Source organism: Lutjanus erythropterus, chromosome 7, assembly GCF_056507025.1.
Source record: "Lutjanus erythropterus isolate fLutEry1 chromosome 7, fLutEry1.hap2, whole genome shotgun sequence".
Taxonomy (NCBI): domain Eukaryota; kingdom Metazoa; phylum Chordata; class Actinopteri; order Lutjaniformes; family Lutjanidae; genus Lutjanus; species Lutjanus erythropterus.
This window is the reverse complement of record NC_139323.1, coordinates 19,150,657-19,168,171: the sequence shown is the minus strand read 5'-3', so window position 1 is coordinate 19,168,171 and position 17,515 is coordinate 19,150,657. Positions and strand designations below refer to the sequence as shown.

The 17,515-nt window shown below is 37.5% G+C and overlaps 1 protein-coding gene across 1 annotated transcript; it reads right to left on the bottom strand.

The window, feature by feature from the left end:
* Positions 1-1,565: 1,565 nt before the first annotated feature.
* Positions 1,566-13,909, bottom strand: LOC146323917 (interleukin-31 receptor subunit alpha-like). The gene is made up of 13 exons (XM_084723261.1): positions 13,752-13,909; positions 13,470-13,590; positions 11,633-11,811; positions 11,218-11,378; positions 10,130-10,337; positions 7,864-7,946; positions 6,388-6,613; positions 6,059-6,247; positions 4,961-5,059; positions 4,482-4,625; positions 4,180-4,314; positions 3,977-4,070; positions 1,566-1,946 (listed from the first exon to the last, which is right to left on the bottom strand). The coding sequence occupies exons 1-13, from the start codon at positions 13,813-13,815 to the stop codon at positions 1,781-1,783; spliced, it is 1,869 nt and encodes a 622-aa protein (XP_084579387.1). The 5' UTR covers positions 13,816-13,909; the 3' UTR covers positions 1,566-1,780.
* Positions 13,910-17,515: the final 3,606 nt, after the last annotated feature.

The window sequence follows — 17,515 nt, the reverse complement described above, 5'->3', positions numbered from 1 at the left end:
ACATTAGCATGACTTAACACCAGCGTGACTCCAGGCCATGCTGTTATTTTGCTCCAAGCAGCCAGGATGTTCCCCCACCAGCAGCAGTCAATACCAGGCCACCGCTCACTGGCTGCACCCAGGCAAGAGTCATTTGTGTGCATTAACAGTTAACTCTGTTTGCATGACAAACACCACGTTTACCCCCAAGTCTATTAGTCCAGCACCCTCGGCTTAAGTAGATAATCTTACATGCACAAACTCTGGCTTGCAGCTTTATTTGACTTCCTGCACATTTGCAAATGGTTTAATTAAATGCATTAAAATAAGACATCGCTGTTCAGCTGCCAGTTAAAAAGCTGATGGTGTGCAACTGAAACATCAATAAGATACAGAAGACTATCTGAGGGGAAAGGAACAGCATGGAGACTTCAGTTTACAAGGAACACATTTAAAACTGAGTTTTCTCTGCCCCCTTATGGTTGCTTCTAATAGTACCATGATAATTTTAGTTGACTCTCTCTAACATTAAATGTTAGAGTTGTTTACAGAAACAGGCATGAGTCTCTCGGATTCATTATGATATTCTGCAGAAAAAGTCTTCACACATATGGTCCTAATCCATAAAAGAACGCATCTAAATTACATATTTATTATTTTAGCCACCTTGTTTATTTATTCACCCTATTTACTGATTATAATTTTTGTGTATGACATTTGTTTTTCTGAGAATCAAAAAAGGAACGATAATGTAGTCTTGTTATACAACTCTGTGTTGTAAAATGCTGAATAAATCTACCTTGTACCTTGTTTATCTTTGTGAAATAAAGTAAAACAATCTTTCAGTAGATGACTTGTGGGGTTAATGTTAAACATATGCCCTCAGTGAGTTCAGTCTGTTTCAGTGAGCAGAAACTTTTTTTTTTTTAATATACGTTTTTGTGTCATCTCAAGGATACAAAATGACTTTCAGTGTATTCTGACAACAACATTGTAACACAATGTAACGTAACGTGATGCAACATAAAATAATGCAACATAATGCGCTTTCTGCAGCATGATCCTTGTATTACTGTCCTTTAAAATTAATTTGTAAAATAAACACATAATTTAATGAAAATAATATCAGGATTTACTGTTTTCTGTTAGCATGACCAGCAAAGACATTTCACTTCACTGTCCAGTATGTTTTCATTAACAGATAATCACCTGAGAATAAGAATTGTTGAGTTTGTGTTATTTTAGAGTGAGCTATTTGTATCTACATTGAGCACAGGTACTCTCCAAGGTCACCATGTTGCACTGCCATGTCTTCTACAGTTGCCCAGATGGGACAAAGAAAGTACTGACTTAAGATAAGGCTTTTAACTTTTTAAGTTTTACTTGCACGTTTGGAAGGGGAGAGTGAAATGAGGGCTTTGCAATCTGCAAGTTCATTGCAAGGTAATGTTGCAACATGTTTTTAGTCTGTTTTAAAAAGCTACATATTAATTTCAATGCAAGCCTTAATGTGAAATTCTGTGTGAAAACATGAAAAAGAGACTAAGACTACCCAGACACAGATAAAAGGGTGTGAAAAACGTTGAAAATTGCACAGAAATCCAAAATGTACACTGAAGCTGCTGTTGTTGTTTGCTAGTTAATTGTGAATGAAACTGCTTTGCATTTTGGCCTACAGTAAAAAAAACAAAAGGACAAAAGTTCACTGAGCACCCCCATGTGGTTTTCTACAGCTGTGCATGCTCATACATTCATAATCAATTTGAAATAATACATCTTTCTGATGAGGAATCTTTGAGGTTCAACGGTCTTCTTCATCATTTAGTTCATTAGTTAGCTCAGAGGTTGAAGTGTGATGGACTCCCTCAGGGTAGAAGTTTTTCTTTGTGTGCTTGGAGTTGGAGATCCAGGCGGTCAGACTGCTGTGTGCAGGGTCAGGAACTGAAGGCCAGATATTCTGCTTTATCCTGGCAAAAAGAAACAGAGACTATAACAGGCAGCCTTGACATTTGTAATTCTGCTCTGCGGGTCATTATTGTGGCTGCAGGAAGAGGAGCCCATGCTCGACATCAGCTAATGGGGATCCTTATAAAATCCTCAATCATAAACATTTCTACATTTCTGACTTGGAACATTTCCTGACTGAATGACTGTTTTCTAGAGAGGACATCTTTTTAATACTTAAATAATCACAGGCCTATTAGATATTTTCAATGTAAATGACATGTTTTAGCATTTGTAGCAGCAACAGTTTTGTTAATGTTCCTTGTTTAACCAGTGATAGATAACAGTCAGATCTGTATTGTTTTATGGTCAAGTAAAATGCAAATAAAGAACATTTCTCCTGACGAGAGACTACACAGAATTACAGAGAAAACAAAGCCTCTATTTTCTGCCTGTATATTGCACTTTAATTAAAAGAAATGTCATTTAGTAATTCTGTTTTGTAAGAAATGCGTACAATCTATTTTCTGTTATCTGACTGTAGAATAGTAAAAACATATTAACATTATTTAGCTTTTCCAGAAGTGTCTTACATGCCCACTTTGCATTTATTCTCTTTAAATAAATACTGTAGCTTGCATAATTAGCAGCGTAGCTCCTAATCAGTCAGAGAAACATGGCCTAGAGAACAGAAGGCCAGAGGAGATAGAGAGACAGCTGCAACTACATCACATGAGGGCTTTTCCTGCTCTGCTGCACTCTACATGTGCTTTTCTCTCATATCTCTCTTATGTATTAAAAACATGCGCTAATGTAGCTGAAACTACCGTCCTTTGTAACATTTAGAGGTAAAGCTTAACTACCAGAGTGAGTAATAAACAATAAACAGTCATTATATTTTATACTTAATACAAAAATTAAGGAACTTAACATCCAGCTGCACCTGTTCCTGCAGTTAAGTGATTATAACTGCACAGACACAGTGGGAGTAATATGCTGCACATGTCTGATAAACTTCCATAACTAAATGAAAGTTAAGTATAGTGATTATTTCTCTTTTTACCTTCTTGTTTTTCTTGCAATACAGTAAGTTGAGTCTGCTGTTTTATTCTTCCTCATTTTGTGAGGTTCACGGATTACACATGTTTGTATTTATTATTATTATTATTGTTGTTGTTATTATTATTATTATTATTAGTATTATTATTAATATTATTATTATTACTTTACAGAAGAGAGGCAAGTGAGAAAAAAGTGTGGTCTAAATTGTACTGTGACTTAATTTTTGCCAGAACCTTTTTTCTGAGCTACTGTCCTCCATCTGTTAAATTTGGCAGGTCTTGGCAACTTTTGTCATTTTTTTGTTTTGAGTGCAGATGAAAATATGTTTCTGGGAAAACTAAACACATGACAGTAATGTTACATAACTTTCTATGTAAATTATCTTTAAAGTCCATAAGTGCATGGAGAAATTTAAACTCAGCTGGAAGAAAACATGAATGCTTACTATTGTAAGTTTTGCCAAAACTGAGTCAAACCATGCCACACTGATTTGTATTTGTTGTGGTGACGTCTCACCGACCACTGACAACCCATTATGTACATTCTCTGTGGTCAGCACTCAGTACTTTTGTAGCTTCTCACTCACTGATTCCTAAAGTATGAGCCATGATTACCACAAAATATTTATGACTTTAAAAAAAAAAAAAAAAAGTAATCAGAACTAATAAAACAAACCGTGGGATTTAAAATTCATGCTAGTCTTCAATTATCTGGCCTTATTTAACAGGTGATACACAGGTATTTGGTGACCCATCACATTAACACCAGAATGTATCTTATATCTCATCAATGGTAAATCCAGTGCGCTGATCAGAAGTTTTTCAGATTTCAAACTGGGGCAGAATCTCCGTGGGTAAGTCTAGTTTCTCTCTTACTATGTTACAGTTTCATGTTCACTTTCAGATGTGTAGGAGTCGTGTTCAGATCACCAGTTTTTTTTTCTCAGTTGCCTCTAAGGGATTCAGTATAATTTTGTGTTAGAACATCTCACCTTTGTCTACACGCAGTAATGATGAGAAGCAAGAACACAGTGAAGACAGGAAGGAGGCTGTAAACCAGGATCGTCCTTTCTAAATAGTCACCTTCTGACAAACATACACATTCATTTATGAGCACACACGTACAAGGATGGCATTCATCACTTCACTGATGAAATTTTTACTCAAAGCAATGAGCTCCACTGCTGGTTCTTACCTACAGTAACCCACTGGGGTGGACTGGCTTGTCCTTCTCCTACCACCGTGTGAGCTGTCACATAGATCTGATAGACTCCAGACAGACCAGTATAAAGGTAGCTTAGTGTCTCACCTGACACTGAGTGAACTTCACCTGCACACAACACAGAGCAATTCATAAAAATCTATTAAACTAATTTCAATATATCATTTTCCCACGCAACTGAAAGGAACTTTTACTACTATATGAAACAAGTTTGCTTTAAAGATTTTTTTTTTCAGTTTTTAAGATCAGTCAGTTGACTGTGTGTTTAAACCTACTTGTTGCATTGTTCTCCTTCTGACAGTAGAGGCTGTACTGGGTGATGAAGCCATGCTGCTCCTCCACAGGCGGAGGCTCCCACGCCACAAGAACTGCACTGTTGCCCTGCTCCTTCACATGCAGCCTGGGACCAGCAGAGGGCACTAGAGAGCCAGGCAGAGGGGAGTGAAGGAAAGACAGCAAAGGAGAGGGTGTGTGACACTGAGAAGACTGACAAATATGCATCTTTTGCTTATAAACAAACAAACAAAAAACACAATTTAAGAAACTAAATAAAAATGGAGATATCTGTTTTTGCAAATAGACCCATCATTTTCCTTTTTCTCTCTCTGATACAGGCAGCGCAAATCTTTGTTATAGGCACTTAATAAATACATTCCACTTGACCTGGTATGCATGACTCCTGCTTGAAATGACAGTACTCTATACATGCCACATGGTGGTGGGGTTACAGTAAGGTTACATACAGGTTCATTACCTCCTTGTCTGGTGTAAGCCTGAGTTGAAGCTGCTTCGCCAGGCTCACTGCCAAAGTCAGGCCTTACAGTCACCGTGTATCGTACTTCTGACAGCAAATCTGAAATCAAGAACACTTTTTTGATAATGTAACTATCAAAGAGTATAATATTTACACATCTGTAGATGGAGATGGAGATGGGCTCCTTTGAAATCAGTTGTGTTTAATTGACAACACTTTGGTACAAACATTCATCAGGTTACTTAACAAAACAAAAGGAGAGATCATTTAAACCAGTTAGTTGACCCTTGTGGACTAATAAGGTCACACAACAAGCTGACATATCTAAGTATGAGTATACACGAAGCATCATATAGAAGTATCATATATAATGTCCTCATGGTGCCATAGGCCTACACTGTGAACATGAAACGATAATCTAACATACAGAAAAAATATAAACAGAATTTAGAAGTGGCTCAAAATGCATACTAAGATAAATATTTAAAATATGTGATTCAAAGTGGTTGAGCTCCAAGCAAATTTCAATGACATATTTTAAATATTTATGACAGCTTCTTGAGTGAAGTGAGTCAGTAACATGACTTCATTGGTCCACATCGGTCTCGCCTTTTGTCTAGTAAAATAACCTGATGAAGGTTTGTGTACTGAAAACATTGTTATTGAATCATGCTGACTGCAAGAATGGGCTTTTGTCGAACGCATAACTATATAATCACAAATACATATCTTGTGCATAGATAAATCAGTAACTTACTACTCCCTTATCGAGCATAAGGAAAGTAATAAATTTCCTAACTATCAAACCCCGTCAATTCTCGAGACAGAAAAAATTAATTTGAGATACTTCGCTCCAATTCAATATTTTTATTATTATTATTATTATTATTAGTGTTCCATAGTAAGTGTACATTCCAACAACCCAAAAGCAGCAGCTGTAAACAGAAACAGAAACATACATATATGTACACCATCCTTCCTGAAATTCATTTATGAATGTATATAATATCATAATATCTTCTTGTTGGTTGCCCTCCAACTTTTGCAAAGTCCGGGCACATTCAGTTTTTCATTGACCACAGGTTCACGTGAACTTACCAGTGATGATGATGCTGCTGGTGTTCTGGTTCAGCCTTTCCCAGTGCAGATCATATTTGTCATCTTTTGTCACTGGTTCCCACTCCAACAGGAAGCCAGTAAGTGAGGAGTGCGTGAGTGTCGACCACGTAACCTCCAGACTGGAATCATTCAGTGCTTTCACACTGACTGCCATCACAGCTCTGAGTGCTAACAGAGAATATCATGGAATTAAAACACACATTTCACACTATCACATGCTCTACATACATTCTGAGTTAAATAATTTTTTTAAGATGGGTGCATTACAAACATTTTTTGAACAAATTATCTGTCTTTCTAGTGCATACGTGTGTCTGTGGGCGCTGGCAGGGTGAGCCGGGCTGCAGGGGAGCAGCCAGCGGAGTTGCACATTGTCAGAAAGCAAGAGGAGCGCACCATGGGCAGGGTCAGCTGACAGGAAGTGGATGTCATGTTCAAGCAGCTCTCAGTTTGCAGTGCACTGTGGGACTCCTCTGACTGACAATACACATTAAACCACAGGCTGGTGCAGGCTTTCTGACTTCTTGCAGGAGACTAGATGAGAGAAAACATGGAGGCAAAACCTGGAACCAGTACTTTTGTTACATCATCACAACTGTAACCACGCTTTTTCTCAAACTGAAGTGTGGCTATGGAAACATAAATTCACACATCATGCAACTCATTAGATTATTACTTTCAAATATTAATTGTCTGCAATAAAGTCAATCAGAGATATTAAGGAAAAATGTTGGAACTTTAGGCTTCATGAGAAAAAGCAACAATAATGACTGTTAAGTTTGCACTTGCAGATTTGCATATCATAGAAAAGTGAACTATTGGTTTTGATGGAGGTCTGTGTATGCTTTTTACACACATATGGTGTATGTACAGTATATTTTATATTTGCATATGTTCCCATCAAATATACTCTCCGCATCAGAGCTATAAAGTAAGTAGGGATACTCCAGTCTGATGTCTGAACAGTGCTAATACAGATACTGACCTTATGAAGTGGGCTGGGTATCTGCCATGATGTGACCAATCCAGTTTCTTTGTCAGTATCGTTATATTTTTTTGTTATCGATTTTACTCAGTCAGTCATCAAGAAAATCCTGTTAATTTTTACAGAGGGACAACTGAAGGCATCCTGACTGGAAACTGGCACGAGATGTGTACGGCCCAGGACAGAAACACTTTACAGTCATTTAATCCAGCCAAATAATCATTGGCACCCATCTGCAGAGTATCAGTGATATCTGAGAGGAGAGGTGCCTGCACAGAGAAAGACACTAAAAGACAACACCCAGCCACAGCCTGTTCACCCTGCTGCCATTTGGAAGGAGATACAGAAGTATCCGCTGTCTTACCACCAGACTGATGGGCAGCTTCTTCCTTCAGGCTTCAGTATTCCACCTTATTAATTAGTTTGTTCTGTATTTTCAGTTTTCTCTGTATTTTTTCTATATATTTTTTATCTCTTCAGCCAATCTAATAAATCGGAGACCGAATTATGTCAAAATCTCACTAAACAACCTTGTTGTGTAATGATAAATCTTGTTGTATCTTTTATGATGGGCGGCTGACTCAAATTTTTCGTGTCCTTCTGTTACCCCATGTAAAATGATTTCAAATGCAGTAATTTAAAATTCTATTTAATATTTAGCGAAAGGAGACCTCTTGTATCTGAAATGGTATCTGGAGAGAAAATGCTGGATCAATGCATCCCTGTCAGTACAGTGAGTCTGCAAAAAAAGTGAGCACGTACTTAACTGACAGGCTGAAAGCTTTTACATAGTGCTCACCTTCCACAGTAGAGTCACATGTCTCTTCTGAAGATCATCTGTAGGTTTTAATGTTCTCCATAGTTGTGGGGCAGTGACCGGGGCTGAGGGGCATGATGACAAACAAAGTATCATGTCAGCAATGAAATATACTTTATCATCAGTCCAGCCACAGTTCACTGTCAGTCATCAGAAAAAGGATTTAAGTCATGAGCAGTTTCAATGCAGTTACAGTTGAAGAAAGTTAGAAGTTATTTTGAGACATTTAACTGCTTAAACTTAACTTAGATAGTTGTAGAAACAGAGACAAAACATAGAAAGAAGGTAACCTAAATAATTTCCTGATATTTTCTTGCAGTGTGAGGTGAGAAAAATAGAACCAGGAGGAGACTACTAAATATAAAGCAGAGTTCCTGGTTTTGTCATTGTCTGTACACACAACGGACATCTCTAACATATGATGCAGCTTCCTCTACTTCCCTCAGATGAGAGGGGTTATTTCACTTTTTGGCTCGTCAAACTAAGTGGAGTTTTCTCCGGTCAAGTTTCAGGTTGTTCACATGCATGAGGCAGAAATGAAAGTTGTCTGTCATCAGCCAATTCTGTTGAGCTGAAGGTTGGTCTGCTTCACAAACAGGAAAGTTGTTCCCCTGTGACAGTGTGAGGCATTTATTATGCCGTGAGCCAGGAGAAACAAACCAAGGACAGAAAGAGAGGGAGCAATGTGAAAACACACTTCAGGGCCAACAGCTGAGTTTGTTATACTGTCATTGTCAAGGTTCTAGTAAACAAGGTATGGACCCGAAAGCAGAAACAGCTGGCGGAGCGTGAAGGTGAAAGGGCTCTCCACACATAATCTCAGATTTTAAAGGCTTGATAATGGCTCGCATCAAAAAACATGGGGGGTGCATTAGTCTAGATGTTTTGGTGCAGAGCACCAGTGAAAAGATGTCCAGTCAGAAGTCTTATCAGACACCACAACACTGCTCTACAGTTAATACTCTGCTGATACAGGATTGGACAAAACACAGATATAAACAATGGCAGCAATAATTATATCCTCTGTGTTGATGTTTGAGGTAAAAATTCATAGAGGAAAATCTTATGAGAAATAAATGATATTCTTATTTTGAGCTCACTGAAGTCTCATCTGTTTCTCCTAAATCCCCCTTAGGAGTAAAAAGAGAAAAACGAATGAAAAGCAGGAGATATTTTGCTGAGCTCAAAGGTGTCTCAGAGATTTCTCCTTGACAACCGTATGTAGCAACAAGACTGATTTGACCACTGAGACAAAATTTAAGATCTTAAGACTATCAAGTTTTCTTTTAGATCTCACTGTTATCAGGATTTGATTTTATAAGATACATGTAAGATCAGTGCAATGAGTCAGAGTCAGAGGGCCTTTAAAACTGGCTTAATTTCAACAAAGCAGGCAGTGATTTGGCCAACCTGTGAGAAGTGCTACACTCAGCCTTTTGACTTTAAGAGTTGCTGCCTTAAAAAAAAAAAAGAGTATCCTGGAAACAGGAATTGAGCATGAAACTGTCGAAGAGTGTTTGGGATTCAGTGTGTAAAACCACCACCAGTTCTAAAATATGGGGAAATTTCAAAAGGAAGAATTAAATCTGCTTTTTTAAAATTATACACCACATGAAAAATGAATAATTGGGTATATAACAGCAATGCTGGAGACAGTGTGGGGAAATCTTGACACTTGCATCTAAGGCTTTCAAAAGCAGCTGGTTGAAGTGTGATCCTCTAAGTCAGAACAGTGGCTGGATATAGTGAAGGGAATATACTCCATGAAAAGACTGAGTCACCATCCAAGGACCCATGAACAAACACTGAGGTAAATGGACAGCATACGAGAGAGGAGATGGGCATAAAGTGGTAAAGAGAGTGGTGAGAGTAGTGCCTAGTAAAGAGTAGAGTATCAGTATTTTAATTTCTATTTCTATTATTACTGTTGTTTTGTTGTGTTTGTTCAGTAACATGTTAATTTAAAATGCACAAGTAAAATATAAAAAAGAGAGAAAATGTGCTAAAAGAGAATTCAATTATTTATCTGGAGCCTAAAAGTGTGCAGACTTTGCTCCTATGTACTTAAGGAGCAGTTGACATGACATTTTGAAGGGGGTTGGCTGTGAGGTTGTTCACTTGCGTCAGGGAGAAACAGAAATTTTCTCCTCCACACACACTGATAGTCCGAGGTTTGGCAGTAATCAGAGAATTACATTTGTATTTACATTCTTGTGAAATCAGTAATCTGACACACAGAGGTTCTCACCAGCCATCCCCGTGCAGCTCTGTAGCTGGTTGCTCCAATCACTCCAGATGCTGCCGTAGCGGTGACGGAGGCGAACTGTGTATTGAGTAAATGGACTGAGGGAGCAAGGACTTCTGAGACGAACTGTCCGGTTTGTCTTCAGGGAGACTTCACACTGCAGGCGCTCCAAGTGTTCAGCTACATAACCCTCCACTGTCTGGGCCTCGGGCTTAAAGAAACAATGTGATGAGGAAAACAAATAAATTATTTAAGGAAGTCTGCATTAACATTTTTTTTTCTGCAAAACATACTGTCACCTTTTTTAAAAATGTGAAGCTGTTGTTACAGTAGTGATGCAGTAATATAAATATATTTATCCATCCATCTTTAACCTGTACTGCCATTTGTATCATACTTGATACATGTTTCTGAAACCTCCTGAATGTCAGTGTGACCAGTACTGCAATCTGGGACATGTCTTCTGTCCCTGGTGGATTATCAGTGCACTGCAGCTGGCCTGTGAGTGCAAAATCCAACATGGCCGCCTTCATGTAGCGACTTGCAGGTTTCTGGAGCAGAAATCTTTGACCATTTTGAAAAGGTCACAGCAAGAGTAATAGTTATATTATGTTACTAATAATATGATTATTTACTGTATTGAAACAACCTATAGTTATTTAATATTTTGTACTTTATTTTGTAGTAAGATTGCGATGAAATGTGTATATCAAATATGATATTACAGGTATATAATTTATTTATTTATCTGTGAATCGCTCCTGTAAGTGAGCACAAGCTAAAAATTGTCTGTTTAATTGATTTTCACAATAACAATTCCTTAGCTATAATAATCTCTATGTCATATTGACCATTCAGATAATACTGACCAAGCTGTTTTTGCCAGCCACAAGACAAAATGAAAAGGTTCCTGTTTGAAAAAAGAACCAAACCAACTGAATTGTGCCAAATCATTGAATCTGATGATGAATGAATAATTTATAAACCATAATACAAACAAAATATATGTAATTGATCTAGGAAAAACATTTTTTGTACTTGTATTTGATTATTAATTATTTGGGCTAAGGACAGTCAGCATATTACCACACCTGATCATCTGTGCTGTATCGTAGCTGGTAGTTCACCAAGCGATTGCAGATGTTCTGATGGGTTAGAGCAAAGTTTACAGGTCTATGCCACTGCAGCTCCACACATCTGGGCTCATCTCTGACTGGTCCCAGATCAGACAGGACTGGCCTGCGCAGCTTCACTGGTGAAACAAAAGTCAGGACAAAGTTAGCATGGAGTCGGGGTGGCGTCCGTTACACGTAAAAAGTGAAATGACATGAATGAATCCTGGTTATAGGTCATTAAATTCAAGTCTCAGGCACAGAGCCACCAAATGCTCTTAACACAGCCCACCTAAAACAAAAACTATTCTATTTTATTTAAATTCTTCTCTAAAGCTAACAATACTTGAAGAGTGTCTTATAAAATGCATAAGTACATGGTGTGTGTTGTTACCAGCATCTAAAGCTTTGATGCAGAGAGTTGGTGAGTTGACTGTAGCTTCAGGACTGTGGGCGGTGACTCTGACCGAGTACAGCCTGTCAGGACTACTCATGCGGGCGGAGCAGTGTGTCTCACTTGTCCTTCTGCAGCTGAAGGCAGGCTTACCAGCAGAGTCACAGTCAGATTTTGTCCTGTATATGGACATAAACATATATGCATGGGCATCGCAAACATAGACACATGCAAGTGTGAGTTCAGAGCAGAGGGGAATGTGCTTGATATTTACCCACATTTCTAATTAACAGTGGAGGTATCATAGGTGTAAATTAAAAGTTTCATCATAATACAATATTATATTGATTATTTGGTCAACAATACAATATTTGCTGATATCACAAAGTCTGCCACGATCCAATTTTGATTTGATGCAATATCATGTGTACGTCTATAACATCTATATTTATGTCAACTCACAAAATCAACTAAATTATGATTTGATAATGAATTTCAAAATAAACGCACATATCAAAGAGATATAGATCGCAATATTCACTTTGCGTCAATCATATTGGATAGCTGAGTGTTAAATTGATATATGGATCAGCACTGATGCATGATTAGTATGGTTCAGTTAAACTTTGCAGGTCTACTTTTAGAAACAATACAACTGAACTGTGCTGAAGACCCCACAGTAACCTTTGGCAAAGTGGTGAGAAATGAACTCCTTCCTGTTGTAATGTAGTAGCTTTTTTTTTTGCAGCATTTCAAATGCTGGAAATTAAAAACCATGTCCCTCTGTATTATGAATACAACAATAATAAATCAAAAATAAACAGTCGTTAGATTATTATTAAACTATTGCACTCAATACTACATTGACATTCAGTAGTTACAGTGTTGTTTTCAAGGAGGAACCTGTAAACTGCATGTTTACAAGGTTCAGGAAGCCAGCGGGAAACAATGGAAAGGGGATGTGAGCACACACTCTACACACACACACTCACAGAAAAGATATAAATGTGTGTTGTGATGTAGGCATGTCCATGTAAAACTGACCACATAATCATCTGTGCTGCTGGTGTTTGCTGAATATATATTAGCCGACAGTCTCCTCCCCTGCTCACTTTTTCTAGGGAGGGACGTTGACGATGACTTCTGTTAAGCGTCTTTAAAAAGTATTAATCTTTAAGAATTCACTCAGCAGCAATGACTCACTGAGTGCTGAAGTTTTACGAGTACAAAGAGGTTGAAAGTGTCTCTGGATTAATCAGTCTCAGTTTTGTCTCAGCAGTACACAATCAAAATACTTTTTTAAAAATAAACAAAACAAACGAATGAATGAATAAATAAATAAATAAATAAATAAATATACTGAGCATACCAGAATCAGGGCCACGAAGTACTGCATTCCTACATGTTTTCTCTTATACAAATAAGAGGATTTGATTTGTATATGACCTGTATATGGGCACAAACTAAATACGTACTTGGCCAGTACAGTCGACTCTGATTCTTTTCAGGTGAAGAAAATATGATTGCCAATGCCTGACACATCTGTAAATCAATGGAGTGAACTTCTTACTAAACTTCAAATGTCTGAACTGCAGTCAGTTCTGCAAATGTCCAAGAAAAATACCCACTTGTCTCAGGAACATGTCTTTGTCTAAAACGAGGGAGGTCTGACTCCTGTGTGCAGCTACGTCTCTGTTCCTCTACACTGGTGTCTGCAATACCTGTCACACTGAGGTTTTTGTTGATGTGCAAGAAAAGAGTTTTAACAACATTTTGAAAAATCACATACCACATGTTCATACAAAGTACTCTTGCAAGTGTGGATGATCGATCTTACATATTAGCCTCTAAAGTATAGACGGTGTCAGCAGGGGAGTTCTTCCCTGGTGTCCAGTCGCATGTCACTTTATCATAGGCGATGAAGACACAGCGGGGCTGACTGGGGCTGAGGAGTAACTCTGCAGGGGTCAGAGGAGAGACAGAATAACATTTCAGTAATGTCTATAAATGTAATAAAAGATACTTGACATATAAACAATGCATTAGTTTGCTAACTGATTAAAAACATAACAAGAGTTTGTATAATCTGTGATTGCCATACTTTTGAGACTGTCTCTACCTTTAGCAGCAGCACAACAAACGCCGATGTAAAGTGCCACTTGGGTCAGGTACACTCTGTCCATTCCTTCAAAAGATTCAGGTTTCTGTTCCTGGACTCCAGATATTAGAGGAAACAGTCCAGGCTCTCGGAGATGACAGTCTGCCTGGCTCTCCGCTCTGCCTGCATGAGGACAAACATGAAGTCTGAAGAGAGGTGCTTTTAAATCTCCAGACTGTATCTATGGGGCCACTTCATGTGCCAGCCCATTATTCCAAAATATAACATAATAATAAAAATAATAAACTTGACTTACATAGCACTTTTAAAAACAGGTTTACAAAGTGCTTCATATGCATAAGACAAAAATGTATTTAAACAACAGACTCACATCAATGAGATCAAGAAATACAATAAAAAAATAAGTTAAATAAAAAAGCAAAGGCATCAGAAAAAGAGACACTTCAGTTAAAACCCATCCTATAAAAGTACATTTTTAAGAGTTTGAAAGGAGGACACTGGGGTAGCTTGCCTGAATATATAGAATAATAGATTATTTCAATAATAAATCATAAAAATAAAAGTATTTTTCATGGTGGAGTGTGGAGGATACACTTACACAGCCTGAGGAAAGAGGTACAATGGAGGTACAATGTTCTTTTAAAGACTTAAAGAATAAAGTATGGAAGCTTTACATTATGTTTGTATGGTGTCACTCTAATTTGTAGAACTATTTACCTTTGAAGTACAGAACACAGGAATCAGAAACTGTAAGATGCTGTCATACTAGTAATTTATATCTGAGAAATGGTACATGGTGTGTGTGTGTGTGTGTGTGTGTGTGTGTGTGTGTGTGTGTGTGTGTGCACGTGCGTATTCATGCCACACCCACATAAGTCAGTGCCCCACTTGGGTCCCTGTCAAAAAGACTGGAAACACTGTAAGCAGCAGTATGAAAAGTAAAAGTACTCATTCTACAATAAAAATGGTCCCTGTCAATGTTTCACTATTATATGTGACATTTTTGGATTAATATCAGTGCTGCATTAATGTTGCATTTTGCCACTGAAGATGTCCTGTCAGAATGCATTTGTCTGGGTGATCCAAGAGGGTTTTTAAGGAGTTTATTTAACTTAAGAAGTAGTAGCATTTCTCAGCCCATGAAGGAACAGTTTATCAGAAACATTCACATTCAAAATAACCAAACTTGGAGACAGACTACATGATTTTCACTGGAAGGAATAAGGCTATGAAAAAATGAAATGTCAACTTTATCTAATAACTAAAGCTGTCAGACAAATGTTGTAGAGCAGTGGAGACCTACCTAACTTGACAAAAAGTGATTCCAGTAGTAGTAGTAGTAGTAGTTTTGATGATCATATTCTCACCTTGAATAACTGTTGTAAAGAATTTTCTTCTTCACAGAGACAGCGGTGGTCAGCGTGGAGTCCTGTCAGATTTCATAGACAGCAAAGTCTGGTGAAAGAAAAACATCCAGAGTAATTTCCCAAACAAACAGTACTGTGTAACTCCTGTCTTTGCTGCCTCTCTCTGTCGACTGGTTGGTTTTGAATGGTCTGCTTTCGTCAGAGGATCAGCTGAGAGACAGCACCACCTTCTGGGCTTTAATGAACGTTTTGATGGATGTAACTGCTGGTTCGAGTACGAAGTCCCAGTGAAGACAGAAGTCAGTCAGAGGCAGGTATATGAGATTCAATAGGTATCTCTCAATACATCACTAAAGCTATATTGAAATGATTAATCTTTGTAGTGATGCTATAAAAAAAAAATAAAATAAATAGGTGTAAAAATGCTCTGTTACAAGTAAAAGTCTTGAATTCAAATTCTTAACTAAAAGTACAGATGTAGCCCATTAAGATCAAAATATACTCTGCCAAAAATAAAAGTGCGTCATGACAGACAATTAAATAATTAAAACAAAAGTGATGCATTTTAATATTTCAACCCATCTTCATTTTAATTGTTTTTATTTTACAAAATATAATAATTATAAACAAACTGAACAGAAGCAGTACAACATATAAATTGCTAAAAAATAAAAGTAAAAGTAAAGAATTAACAAAAGGCAGTGATTCAGCGCCTTTTCCTGCCTTTGTGATCTCGTCCTTAACCCCCCTCATGTAAACAGTCGAAGATGAAACAAACATTGATCTGAAACCGGCTTGGCTTTCAACAGGGATCACAGGAAGAGCTCCAACATTTACAGACAGAAACAGAATAAATACAAGGACAGATGGAAGGAAGAACGTGGGGCTGAATCCTCTCTTTCCCTGCAAGTTTTCCTTCACCACATTAGAGACACTAAAATACACTGACATGGAAAAGAAATGATCACATATGTATATATGAATTCATGCACAAATCAACATATTATTTTGTGAGGTTACTAAAGGAAGATATGCATACATTTCTTCTTTTAGCATAATTTTTAACAATCAAATATTTACTGTAACTCAGTCTTCTCTCAACCTTGAACTGGATTGTTTGAGATATGAAAAATTAAGTTGAAACTACATTACAAACCTGTTATATCTCTACTAATTCATTTGAAAGTCCTTCTAAAATTAAATACTATGAGATGATAAAAATGCAATAATATAAAACAGTTCATGACAACTCTATGGGGTGTGAGGATTTTGGGAAACCAATCTGAAGAAGCTGAGAGCCGTTATCTGCATTAAAACATAAATTATTATTGGAAATGTTAATGCATACATACACACATATGTGACATTTTTCAGTATATTTCATTATGTCAGTCAGTCAGTGAAGGAAACATTTCAGGGGAACAAAAGAAATTTGTCCCACAATGACGTTTGGATCGGTCGCCACTAAAAATATCCCTAGTGTACCTTTGTTCACATGTTCATAACTGGACGTTACTTAGATGTAAGAAGCAAACAGAAGATGCCAGAACTATTAAATTCCATGTTAGGATGATCTTTGGACCCCAGCATCTGTCATTACACAAGTTTTTACTCTTACAACAATAAGCTGCATCTTAATCCAATAATAACAACCGCTTTTTTAATCTGATCTGTATGTGTGACACCTGTTCAGAGTGATAGTGACTGACTCTCACTGATTAAAGGCCACATCACTCATTCAATAATGCGAAGGAGTGATCAACACTTAGCCGAGGCAAATGACACACACGCCTTTGCTACTGGTTGAGGCTGTGACTCTGCCCCCTCAACCAGATGCGAAGAAAAGATGCCAATTGTGGCCACTCCCCTTCAATGCCATGCCAGTGGGCCCTAACGGTCTGGGAGATCATCAAAGTTACAGAACCTGAGATATTGTGTTTGCATTACATGATTTACTCATGTTCGCACGTACATTTTACATTACATATTTTATGCTTTTTCTGCATGTCAAACATACGAAGCAGATAACAGCCACGCCTGCAATTATTTTTTCAACGCTATTATCTCAAGATCACAGGATGATTATGGAGATCTGGAAAAGAGTGTCTGGTTCATTTGGTTCCTTCGAGATCACTGCCATGACCACCGGGGAGGATTCCTAATGTGTAGTTTTGTTTTGTAATGTGTTTGCCGAAGTTACGTCAATGGAGCAGACAACTGTATTTTACAATAGCCAAAAAGAAACAGAGCTGTGTTTTCTCAAGATAATGAAATAATAAGCTTGTCATCTTGAGATAATGGCTTTTGAAAAAACAAATAATTACAAGCATGGCTGTTTCTGACTTCTGTATAAACAGGCTCTTAAAGATAGTAAATATTCATGATAGAAAAAAGCGA